This window comes from Hypomesus nipponensis, chromosome 9, assembly GCF_054491055.1.
Source record: "Hypomesus nipponensis isolate SF chromosome 9, ASM5449105v1, whole genome shotgun sequence".
NCBI classification, from domain to species: domain Eukaryota; kingdom Metazoa; phylum Chordata; class Actinopteri; order Osmeriformes; family Osmeridae; genus Hypomesus; species Hypomesus nipponensis.
Window position 1 is genome coordinate 8567359 of NC_140369.1, and position 11892 is coordinate 8579250.

General features: G+C 47.5%; 1 protein-coding gene across 4 annotated transcripts; it reads left to right on the forward strand.

The window, feature by feature from the left end:
* The first annotated feature begins 107 nt into the window (after positions 1-107).
* Positions 108-6502, forward strand: mdm4 (MDM4 regulator of p53). 4 transcript variants are annotated; one of them, XM_084705957.1, is made up of 11 exons: positions 108-309; positions 904-994; positions 1088-1162; positions 1357-1490; positions 1635-1684; positions 2312-2376; positions 3416-3515; positions 3685-3845; positions 4099-4284; positions 4396-4464; positions 4606-6502. In XM_084705957.1, the coding sequence occupies exons 2-11, from the start codon at positions 920-922 to the stop codon at positions 5164-5166; spliced, it is 1476 nt and encodes a 491-aa protein (XP_084562083.1). In that variant the 5' UTR covers positions 108-309; positions 904-919; the 3' UTR covers positions 5167-6502. The 4 variants fall into 4 exon arrangements, with proteins under 4 accessions (XP_084562083.1, XP_084562085.1, XP_084562084.1 ...); XM_084705959.1 differs by having other exon boundaries at positions 4099-4185; XM_084705958.1 differs by having other exon boundaries at positions 4114-4284.
* The last annotated feature ends 5390 nt before the right edge of the window (positions 6503-11892 follow it).

The window sequence follows — 11892 nt, forward strand, 5'->3', positions numbered from 1 at the left end:
TGCAACTAAGGGACGTGCGTAAGAAAATGGTTCCTGATACATTGTTGTACTGGGCCAGATGGACGTCAGACATTCCAGTGCTCTATTTTGCCGGAAGTTGTGTTCACTTGGACCTGTGTCGAATTTGAATCACGGAAACTGCTTCCGCTACGTTAGCTAATGCTAGTGTGTACATTCATGGCTAAATAGAAACCCTCCTTTTGCACACATTAGCTAAACAGGTGCATTTTAGGTATGAATAACGCGGACTGCAACAATGTAGCCACCTTTCCAATGATACACCACTAACGGTAACGCCGAGACATTAAGGTAAGATTTGCCGTCACGGTAGTTGCCTAGCGTTATATATTTTCTAATTGTACTAGCTCTTACTAGCTACCTGATGCGTGCCACCTGCCAGTAATTTTGGTACTTTGGCCAGCTACATGTTAACTATCATCCCCTTAAACGTTAGTGCAGACAAGCATTGAGGTGTCGACGTTTAGAATTGGAAGATAACGGCAGATTTGTCGTGGCTAAACTTGCAAACGATCTACTACTAAGCTATCTAGAGAGCTAGCTAACTAGCACAGGAGGATAGACAATTTCAGATAAGGGAACAGTGTGGTGCCAACAATGCTGTGCACATTGTCAATCAAACGTTGTTAGTGAGCAAGTGTGTAGCCAGCAACGTTTAACTTTGTTAAAACTAAGTCTGTAAATCATTAAACCGTGTTCTACTGCCAGCGTTGGTTATCACTGCTTGGACCAAATATTAGCCATTATGTCATGTTTACTGAACGGCTCGGCTATTTCCACAGGCAGCTGAAGCAACTATTAACAAGCAGCGTGAAATGATTTACCTTGTTTCTTACCTCAAGTTTCTATCATAATAATAGCAATTATTAAAAACGATTCTTTCAGATTGTGTCTGCTGACTATGAACTCGTTATCCTCACACCCGCAAGCAGCAACTAGCTCAGCATGCAGGGTACTGCCTGGAGAGGGCAGCCAGGTGAGATAGAAAATGAAACCTTGAGGAACTTCATCGAACCCCTTGCTTTTCCAGTGATTTAATGTTTGTCTGTGGGTGTTGTGTGTTCGGTAGGTGCAGCCCAAAGCTCCTCTCCTGCAGATTTTGCGTGTGGCGGGAGCTCGGGAAGAGGTTTTCACTCTCAAGGAGGTAAGTTTAAAGCTAACGAGTGTTGTGTTATCATTACGAGTAACAACGGAGTAGCTCATCACATGGAATCGTGTATTTTGTGTTGACAAGGACTCTCCATTAGCAGTGAGATGTTAGACAGTAGTACGTCACCTGATGGTTGTGACTTGCATCATACATGCAAGTACTGTGGCTCATGGTGAGTGTGTGTTTAGGTCATGCACCACCTGGGCCAGTACATCATGGGAAAGCAGCTGTATGACAAACAAAGACAGCACATAGTCCACTGTCAGGACGACCCTCTGGGAGAGCTGCTGGAGGTGGAGAGCTTCTCTGTTAAAAACCCCAGGTGAGGAAAAGCAGCAACATTGCACACGGGCAAACACTTCCCTTATCCACACAGACACACACACAGTGCTGTTTTGCACATGCACACTTTCTTAAGCAATGGAAGGATGTACATCTTTTTAAAGTTTATTTTCTTGTGTTACAGTCCAGTCTACGAGATGCTGAAGAAGTACTTAGTTGTGCTGAATTGTTCTGGTAAGTGATTTTTGGTGTTCAAAGTGTATTTATCAATTGTGACTGACTGAAAACAATTCAATAGCTTGGGGCTCTATACATTACATTGTTTTGGGGGTGCAGTCTTGTCTCTTTTCAAGAGTAGTCATTGTGCTAGCATTGTGATCATTATCAGTGTGAAATGTATTCACACTTGTTATTTTCTTTCATTTTATGTATGATGAATGATAATTTTAAAAAGTTATGATGTATTTAGAACATAGTGGGCTCTGCACATTGTCTTGTGATTGTTGACTTGAAGCTGTACATTCTTACTTAAACATCTCTCCATGTTTGTCACTTAAGTCTTAAGAATGTTTTTGTTGGAGGAGGCAAATGTGGTGTGTTTTTGTGAGAATGTGCGTGTGTGTTGCAGAGAGAGAGAGGTACAGAGACTGTTTGTGTGTGTGTGTGTTGCTGAAAGAGAGAGAGAGAGAGAGAGAGAGAGGTACAGAGTGTGTGTGTGAGGTTGAAAACAGTGTGTGTGGTGCCTCCCTAGTCCTTACCCACACGCTTCTTTTCCAAAGTCCCTCCAAAACAAGTCAGCGTGAGTGTCCCTGTTAAAGGGTGTGTGTGTATGTATGTTACTGTGTCTCATTTGAAACGCAGACGCTGCAGAGAGTCATTCTGTGGGCCGTGAGTGTGTTGAGGGCCGAGTGGAGGATCGCGGTCAGGTAAAGCTGAAGCATGGTGCTCAGGAGAAACAGAGCCTCGTTTCCCACCTACCTCACCACACACAACATGCCACACACACCCCCCAGCGCCACACAACCGCCAGCCAATGAAGTGTCCAGAAAGATATATATTGAGCCATCGGTTCAGCTGCTGCACTAAAATCCCGTTGTCCTGCATTGACACCTGTTGGCCTGGGGTTGTGGATCTGCGTGGCTTGTGTGTAGTGAGGGGAGGGCGGGGCAGCTGTCTCCGGTAGTGACATACCTGTACAGAGTGGCACCGTCTCTGTACAACCCCATCCCTGGTCTGGTCTACTGTGGTAGTGGTGTCTGGGCTGACCCCCCCAGTGCCTCTCCAGTGGATGGGGGGCAGAGTCCCTGTCTCTGTCTGTCTCAGAGGTCTCTTCTCTGCTCCGGCCTGGGGGGAACACAGCTCCTGATCAAGTCGCAGGGCCCAGCAGCGACCGCCCCCTCCCTCACCCCACCTGTCCCTTGCCCGCCTCCCCCGACAGACCTGCAGCCCTTCACCTCCAGCACCCCCACCTTGCTGGGCTATCCACACACCTCCTCTGGCCCCTCTGCTCCCACCCACTATTTCCCCTTAGAATTGTGTCAGAAATGCATGCACTGCTTCCTCTCTAATGTCTGCTTGCGTGTGTGATTCTAGAGTAGTGTCTGCAGTGGATTCTCTGTATTAATACCTGTCTGATTAGGCCTGTGTCAATCTACCTCAATCTTCTGCGCTCAAAATACATGTCAGTGTTCTTGGGTTGAATGTGTGTTTGCCTCTGGCTCTTTCTTACCCGTCTGTTTTTTGTTGCCCCTCACTGCCCCAGCCCCCCCTCCCAAGTACCTCTTCCCCTACCCCACTTCCCTTACCCAACGGCCCTTCCCCTCGCTGCCCACCCCGTGAGGGGACCCCCCCCCCCTCTCCTCCCCAAGCGAGGCTATGCTGACAGGGAGCTGTGGTTCCGCCCTTTACCTAGCTCCTTCTCTGTGGTCTGATTGGCTCTCCACTCCTCTCTTCCTACCTGTGCAGGTGTGTGGGGGTGTGGCCAAGGCAGGTGTGGGTGCGGTCAGTGACCGTCCACTCCCCCTGCAGACCCCTTCTCAGAGACGACCTCGCGAGCCCGATGAAGGTAAAGCGGGTTTCCCAAGGTCCTCCTCGGCCTGACCCCGTGGTCTGCTTCAACACAGACACAGGACACATGCTTTTGAAGTAGTATTAACTAGCTGAAGTGGCTTTAGTGTTAAAGCTGTAATACAAGATGGGTGAGGATTGGGCTCTAATCCCTGGTCCCTCTGCAGACTCTCTGGATGGCCTGCCAAGGTCAGCCTGCAAGCGGCCCAAGCTGGATGTCACCCTGGATGAGTGGGACCTCTCAGGCCTGCCCTGGTGGTTCCTGGGTAATCTCCGCAGTAACTACAGCCGCAGAAGCAACGGATCTACCGACATCCACACTAACCAAGTAAGGACAAATGAACACTTACTACTTTCAAAGTACCACACAGTATCTCTTGTCTCTAGTTGTGGTCAGAGTTGAACTGGGAGTGGGCGCTAGACTTGAGGGTGGAACAGTCACAGATACTGATCACATCAGACGTCTGAGGGCTCGCTGGGATGACATCAGACATCGTAACTGAGGGCTCACAGTGATGACATCAGACGTGCTGACTGAGGGCTCACAGTGATGACATCAGACGTGCTGACTGAGAACTCAGCTGTCTGTGACTCAGGAGGAGGACACGGCCATCGTGTCCGACACCACGGACGACCTATGGTTCCTGACGGAGGGCGAGAGTGAACAGGTGAGCGTGGAGATGAAGGAGGAGGGGAGCGCAGGAGAGGGGGAGTTCCCAGCTGACGAGGAGGAGGCTGGAGGAAAAGAGGAGAAGGCTGATAAGGAGGTAGGAAGGGCCTGAGGGCCAGGCACGGCTCACAGCCATCTAGAATGTCCTGACTGAAAGGTTGGATGTTGGGAAGCAGTGCCATGGTGCTGATCTCTCTGGTGTGTTCAGATGCACGAGGAGCTTGATGAGGATTCCCAGTGTCTGAGTGATGATACAGATACAGAGATCTCCATACAGGTATGTCCCAGATCCGTCCCATCTCCCTTCAAAATCCCTTTTTTCTTTCTTTTTCTTTTTTTTCTTTGGTGTGTATCACGTCACATGACAAGGCTCTCACAAGGCCGCAGCTGTAATGTGAGTCCTCTGTCTGTTCCTCAGGATGCGTGGCAGTGTTCAGAGTGTAAGAAGTTCAACTCTCCTCTCCAGCGCTACTGTGTACGCTGCTGGGCCCTGCGAAGGAACTGGTACAAGGATGTCCCTCGATTGGCCCATTCCCTCTCTGTCCCCGACATCCCAGCATGCAGCGCTCTCAGCCAGCATGACGAGGAGGAGGACAGCGACACGGGCGTCGACGTGCCCGACTGTGTCAGGGCCGTGTCCGACCCGGTCATCCTGCCGTCCCACTCCACGGCCGAGCGCCCTCTGCCCCCCGGGGGGGCCGGGAAAGGCAAAGGACCCCGGCCAGCAGGGGGCACCAGGGAGGAGCAGCTCTCGGAGAGTCAGGAAAGCCTGGGGATGGAGGTGGAGGCTAGGCCCGAGGCCCTGCTGGAGCCCTGTAAGCTGTGCAGAGTGCGGCCGCGGAACGGCAACATCATCCACGGGCGCACGGCTCACCTGCTCACGTGCTTCCCCTGCGCCAGGAGGCTGCACAAGTTCCAGGCCCCTTGCCCCGGCTGTGGACAGATCATACAGAAGGTCATCAAGATCTTCATCCTGTGAGACTGGCATGCACACACACACGCAGACACAAGCATGTACACATGCATACATACAGACACACACACATATCACCTTTTTATTTCGAAACATGCCAAGCAGCACTATACAAACAAAACACTGCAATGTCTGATGGTCTTCTTGCCAAATGTTTAGAAGGAAATCCTTCTAAACATGTTGACCCCAGTAAAAAAAAAAAAAAAAAAAAACCTTCTCAAATATAAAGACATTTTTTTCATATTTGCCAATATGTTTTGTTTTCTAATTTGCCTAGTCAGGCTGTCTACCGTTGGTCAGTAGTGAGAGCTTCTCCAATTGGTTAATGTTTGTACCGGTTAGCCTGATTCCATTTAATTATGTATTTATTTGTATTTATGGTTTTTATTTTGCTTATGCATGTGGTCAATACTCAATGAACAGCGATATAGTTGCCAATGTTCTGGCTGTAGAAACACTGCACTTGGGCACCAGTAAATTACAGACTTTGTTCTGGTTTACTGCCTACTAGCTTAGACCTGTTGTCAAGAGAAAAGACAAGTCACATGTTCTGATGACTTGAGATTCAAGTTGCCAGCTAGTTTTGTGTTTGCAAAAATGTGTCCCCTCTTCCTAGAGTATGGTCACTGAACTATGAAGGGGACTATTGTCAGCACATATATATGGAGGTTTGAAAGCGTTACACTGCCAAATGTAATGAATACAATGATTGTTTTTTGTTTTGCTATTGAAATGCTTTTTTAAGGTGAACTCTTGCATCCACCTAAATCCAAGGCAATTAATTTGAGTTATATGCTATTCCATAATTTGATTGGTGGCACTTAGACCTATCTAGCTAGATATCCTTTGTTTAAGAGTTAAGTTATTGAATGATGCAATGCTGTTGCTGCTTTGCTTCACCTCAGTAAAATAATTGTGTGTATGTGTGTGTGTATATATATATATATATATATACATAAACAAAGAAGTTTGTCTTCAAATGATTTCTTCAGAGCTCTATATGGCCTGTCCTCTCCTGTGTGGTACTGCTCCTCTGACATGTTCCTGTCTCTGCCACAGTGTGGTGCTGCATAGAGGCCTTCATGCCTGTGTTCTCAAGCTGTGCAGTATTAAACCGTATATACTTAATAGCATAACTCAACTGCAGGAGAGAAATGACAAACTGCCCGTAATTTCCCCAGACCCCTGCTGTGGGGTCAGAAGAAACATTCATGAACGGTCTGAAGTCTGGTGCTCCACATGTGCCAGAACGCTTCTCAAAATCTGTTGTATCTGCTTATGATGTAAAGCCTTATCCTATATGTAACTGACTTATGAATAAAGTAATTGATAACCATTCAAATATTTGTGAATATTTTTTCCCTGCATTAATGTACTAATATGGCTATTATCACTTGGATCAAGCCAGTCGACGTCCAGTATCTGCTGGTGGAGAGCAGTGTGGACACTGAAGAATAAGTCATTGTATGACAGGCCAGCTGTCCTGGGTCCTCTCTCTCTCATGACAGCACTGACTCTGTGCACCTGCCTCTCTCTCTCCTGAAGGTTCATTGATCAAACGCTTCTACTTTTTAAACTGGTGTAAATGTGTAGAACTTTGTAGTTAACAGCATCACCCTCTTTAATATATGAGATACTGTATGCTGTGTCACCAGCGGCACAGACTACTAAATCGCTAATTTTTGGAAGGCAAGCTACACTGGTTCCAGAGGAGCGTTAACTATGTCTAACGTTGGGAATGGGTTGGACTTGTATGTGGAATGCTGATTTGGTCTTGGATGGCAGTAGGCCAGGCTTGGAGGGGCTAGCTCCATGCTCCAACAGACAGGCACATCACCACAGTGACATGGCACCTATGGCAGTTCTAGAATGGCATGGAGGGAGTGGAAGGGGATCCACATGTTACCACGGCTACAGCACATTCATCCCAACATCCCAGAATAACCTTCACACATACCCCACTCATCCCCTATGCAATACTTCCGAAGGGGAAAATTGTTGGGAAGTGAGACATAGTTATACATAGTTCCAATACTTGTGAAGATTCTGGCCTTGGGAGTCGTCCGCAACAAGTTTTGTCTTGTATTGTATTCCAACTCCAAGTACAGGGACCAGTACAGTGCTAAGTCAGACCAGTACCACACACAACCAAAGTTATGTGAAATACCATCATTTGTCTCACGGAACAGATGAAATGGTCTCAAGTCTGACTTCCAGCACGTTTGGAAGGAGGATCAGAGTGACTCGTGTTCAAACTGTATGTCCTTGTCTTAGTGGTGTTCTAAACAGACTGCTACAGGGTGTTATGATGTCAGAGTATGTTACAGGAAGACTATTATCTGTCTGGTATCTGTGTCCCTCTCCCTGTCTGTTTAACCTCCTCATCGCTCCTCTGGTTTAATGTCTCTGTGGTTCTAACAGTAGATGTGTAACTGGCAGGTCTGCTCTCACTTCTACTCACACACACACACACACACACACACTTGCATTCTCTCTGTTGTCTAAGGCTACTTGGTGTCTCCAGAAACCATGGCGCTAAATCAGTCTGAGTGCTGACATGGTAGAAGGTCACTGGAGCAGGAGAGCGACACAAAGGAGGGACAGAAATGGAGATTCTGAAAGACCAGTGACATCAGGACTTCAGATATCAGGAACAGTGATAATGGCTGGATCCTCTTTGTCCTGGCAGGAAGTGAGGTGTGGAAGATCAGACCCAGGGTCATGTGACTGCCAACCATCCATTGACCCTCTACTCACTCAGCCCAAGGACACAAACACACATTGGCAATACAATACAAAAAGTCAGTTCATAAGAGCTGGTTCATGTGCAGAATGGTCCCTCCTCTCCCCAGATTCACCACTATGGTCAACAGGACGAATACAAAAATATTAAATACAACTCATAAAATATTAATTTGTAAGGTACCTTACGAAACTGAAAGGTGTTGCTTCAGATCATCTTTTGTTTATTTAACTTAAATTAGTTTTTCATTGGAGAAGGAAGGAGATTAAGAATGAAGGAATACTGATTCTGTGAAATGTAGAGTATATGAGCAAAAGTGCGTGGCTCAGGATCTGAAAAGAACACCCACCCCTGATTATTTGTTAAACGCTTATGTTTGTATGTGACTTTGTTTACAGTCTGAGGTATAGAGGTGGTATGTGGTGTTTGGTAGTACAGTTGTGTGAGTTTTAGTGTGTGTAACTGTCAGTGTGTAGGATGCCGGGCTAGGGCAGGGCAGTGGAAGACTCGAAGGCTCAGTCCATTCCTGTGATTTAACGTGACACCACTTGCACTAAATCTGTGACAGCTGCGTATGCGCATGCCGTCCATTCTGTTTGTTGTAGGGGATTACACCCCGATAAAAGCCCCAGTGAGGAGCAGCGTGGCTGGGCCCGCACAACTACTGTTTCCCCCCGACTTAGAAGGCTTTTCCTGGGCCTCCAGAGTCCTGTGAAAACACAGGTGGGGAAACTTCTTTGTATAAAGGGATGAATGGGAGTATTCTAATGACTATGACCAGGCTGTTGAGGGGCCCGGCCACTTTGGGACATCGCTCCACAAAGTGACTCTGTGGCTCATGCTGTGTGTACAGTACACCACCATGACCAGGGAGAGGCTGTCACATCTTCTTTGCTTGTTTATTCATTTTCAATGTTTCAGATGAACAAGTTGTAGAAGGTTTGCCGTTTGAGACATCAGATTAAACATAACCATACGAATGTTGAAGTGAATCGACAGTGCAGTTCACCATTATCACTGCCAGCCATTATCAGAGTGTGAGAGAAGGCTTTTGGTTTGGGAATACGAGTAGTTTCTTTGCTTCAAAACAACAGTCAATCGTGATAATGGACAAGGTGTTGATGCTGAGCAGTCTTGTCAAAGCGAAGGGACAGACAAAGACTGGCCAAAAGGGAGCGCTAGTCTCTGAAACGATGGTGACAGACATCTGTGACTGTCACCATGGTGACCCTGACCTCTCCTGAGGCAGCTCATAATGTTGTTTCTGGGAGTTGAGAGGCAGACCGCCAAAGCAGCACATTCCTCAACTAATGCAGTAACACAGGAGCATTTCTGTAAGAAAACAGACCACCACCTTATCCCTTAATACTCCTCCACCCTCCTCCGCACTGACACACACACACACTATCTGCTTGTATCTCATGCAGTAGATGGGATCTCAAGGAAGGGATCCAGCCTTTCCAAACTCGTAATAGAAAGAATCAACTCAGTGCTTTGGTTACTACAGAAGGAACCTTCAGGAATAGTAATGGGCAGTCCATAAAAGTCAACCCCCCCCCCCCCCCCCAGCTGTCCTGCAATGTGCTGCTGCTTGTCATTGAGGAAGAGTGGCATACTGTTGGCAATGACAGGGCAACTCCCTTAGTCACACACCTCCACATACAGTACACACACACATACACACTTGTTGATTTATTGATGTATGTTGTGGTGTTGAAGCACACACAGGTTTGGATTGGATGAATAGAGAAATAGGTTTGGATGATATAAGGCAATAAAATATACTTGGACAGCAAATCTAGGCAAGTACAGATACCTGTACATATTTCAGATCATTCACTTTTTCACTCCAAAAGGTTATGTTCAGTCTGTGGGGCTGAGAGCCAACCTGAGAGCCAACCTGAAGGGACTGGACACAAAGCAGAACGCCATATACAACTACTGGGATTCACAAGTAAACACTGTGGCCCCCCTGCTGGGCGCTACCACAACTGTTCACTTCCAAATGCTGAAAGGGGATTTTACTCTCAACCAGAATGACACTTCGGACACTACCCTGCAACACACACACACACACACACACACACACACACACACACACACACTCCAGCTTGGTGCTCTAGTTCTGCTGACAATGAGGTTAGGATGACTAGGGGTTATGAGTGACTCTGACAAACTGTTGGACCTCCCCCCTCCTGCTCCCCTTGCGCCCGAGTCCCACACAGGCCTCTTTGTACTCCATCCACCATCAGTGACCATCCATCACAGACTAACCTGACAGCCCCCCACCACCACCACCAGCACCCTGCACCACGCTCAGCCACCACCAAGCCCTGTCCAGACCTGTCCCAAACTTCTAATCTCTACCCTTTACCTTCACCTTCTATTTGCTACCTGTTATCCACTGTCTTCCACTGTCTACCCTCTATCTACTGCCCTTTCTCTACTGCCCTCTACTCTCTACCCTCTATCTAATGCCCTCTACTCTCTAATCTCTATCTAACACCCTCTATCTACTGCCCTTTCTCTACTGCCCTCTACTCTCTACCCTCTATCTACCACCCTCTATCTACTGCCCTTTCTCTACTGCCCTCACTCTCTACCCTCTATCTAATGCCCTCTACTCTCTACCCTCTATCTACCACCCTCTATCTACTTCCCTCTCTCTACTACCCTCTACTCTCTACTCTCTCCCATCCACATTCTATCTACTACCTACTATTTACTATTTACTATCCTCTACCTCTCTACTCCCTTTACCCTCTATCTCTACCTCGACCCTTTACCCAGGCCTGCTCTTAGACTGATTCCATTCACTTTGTACTCAACCCTCCACTAAGTTCAACCAGTATCAAAACCTGCCCAGACCTGCCTTTCCCAAGACCTGACATATCAAACCTTGTCCTATAAAGCCACGCCATGTCTTGTTGATGCCATGTCCTGGGATGTCAGGACCCTTGAGTAAGCCTGTGTGGTTGTTTTGCCGTCTGAGCGGAAGCCTGTCTGAATTAGCCTGTGAGCTATGAGGTGAGACATGTCCTGAGGGGATTAGCGCCTGGCGGCTAGGCTAACACGAGCACTGCCCAGGGTCAGGACAACCAAGGCCATCCCACCGGATGTTAGTCTCTTCAGTGAGACAAATACCAGGCAATGTCAACTCTAGACTGTACAGCTGTATCACTGTACAAGCAGACCAGTCCAGTTCTGCCTGACTCTGACTAGTTTCTGCTATTTCTATGACTCCATTCTAGACATGGGCAAACGCCTTCACCTGCTTTTCATGATCCACCTCAATTCAATTCCACATTTAATTTTGTTTTCATGTAAAAGCACATGCAAACTATAGATTTCAGATTGAAAACATATTGTTTATGATAAACCACACCAAACGACACCATTGTGGAAGGACTTCTTGTGTCATGGCTCCAGAGTAGTGGGGACAGCTGTGTCCAGACTGGCAGAGGACGTGATGCGCGTGTCCCAGAGCAGGACGGGGGTCTGGGATCAGCTCATCAAGGCCCTCATCTTTGACCGTCCACTCAGATCTGAGGGAATCAGACCCATTTCTACGGCAACTAGATCCTGTTCCAGCCTCTCTGCCAATGACAGACCATGAGCCCCATACACACACACACACACACACACACATATACATGCACACACACACACATATACATACACACACACGCACACACACATATACATGCACACACATACACATATACATACACACACACGCACACACACATATACATGCACACACACACACATATACATACACACACGCGTCTAAAGCCCTGGAGAGCTTGGTCCAACAGAGATGTGAAGTGTAGATGTGCAGCAACAGCTAAACGTCGTGTCAGGTTTCTAGGGGCTTGTGCTAAATTTAACCCTGTGATCCTGCAGCAGGCAGAGGGGTTTAAATGCCAGCCTACAGTTGCTCCACACAACAGTTGTTCCCTACACATCTCCCTCTCTGCTCAGACCCA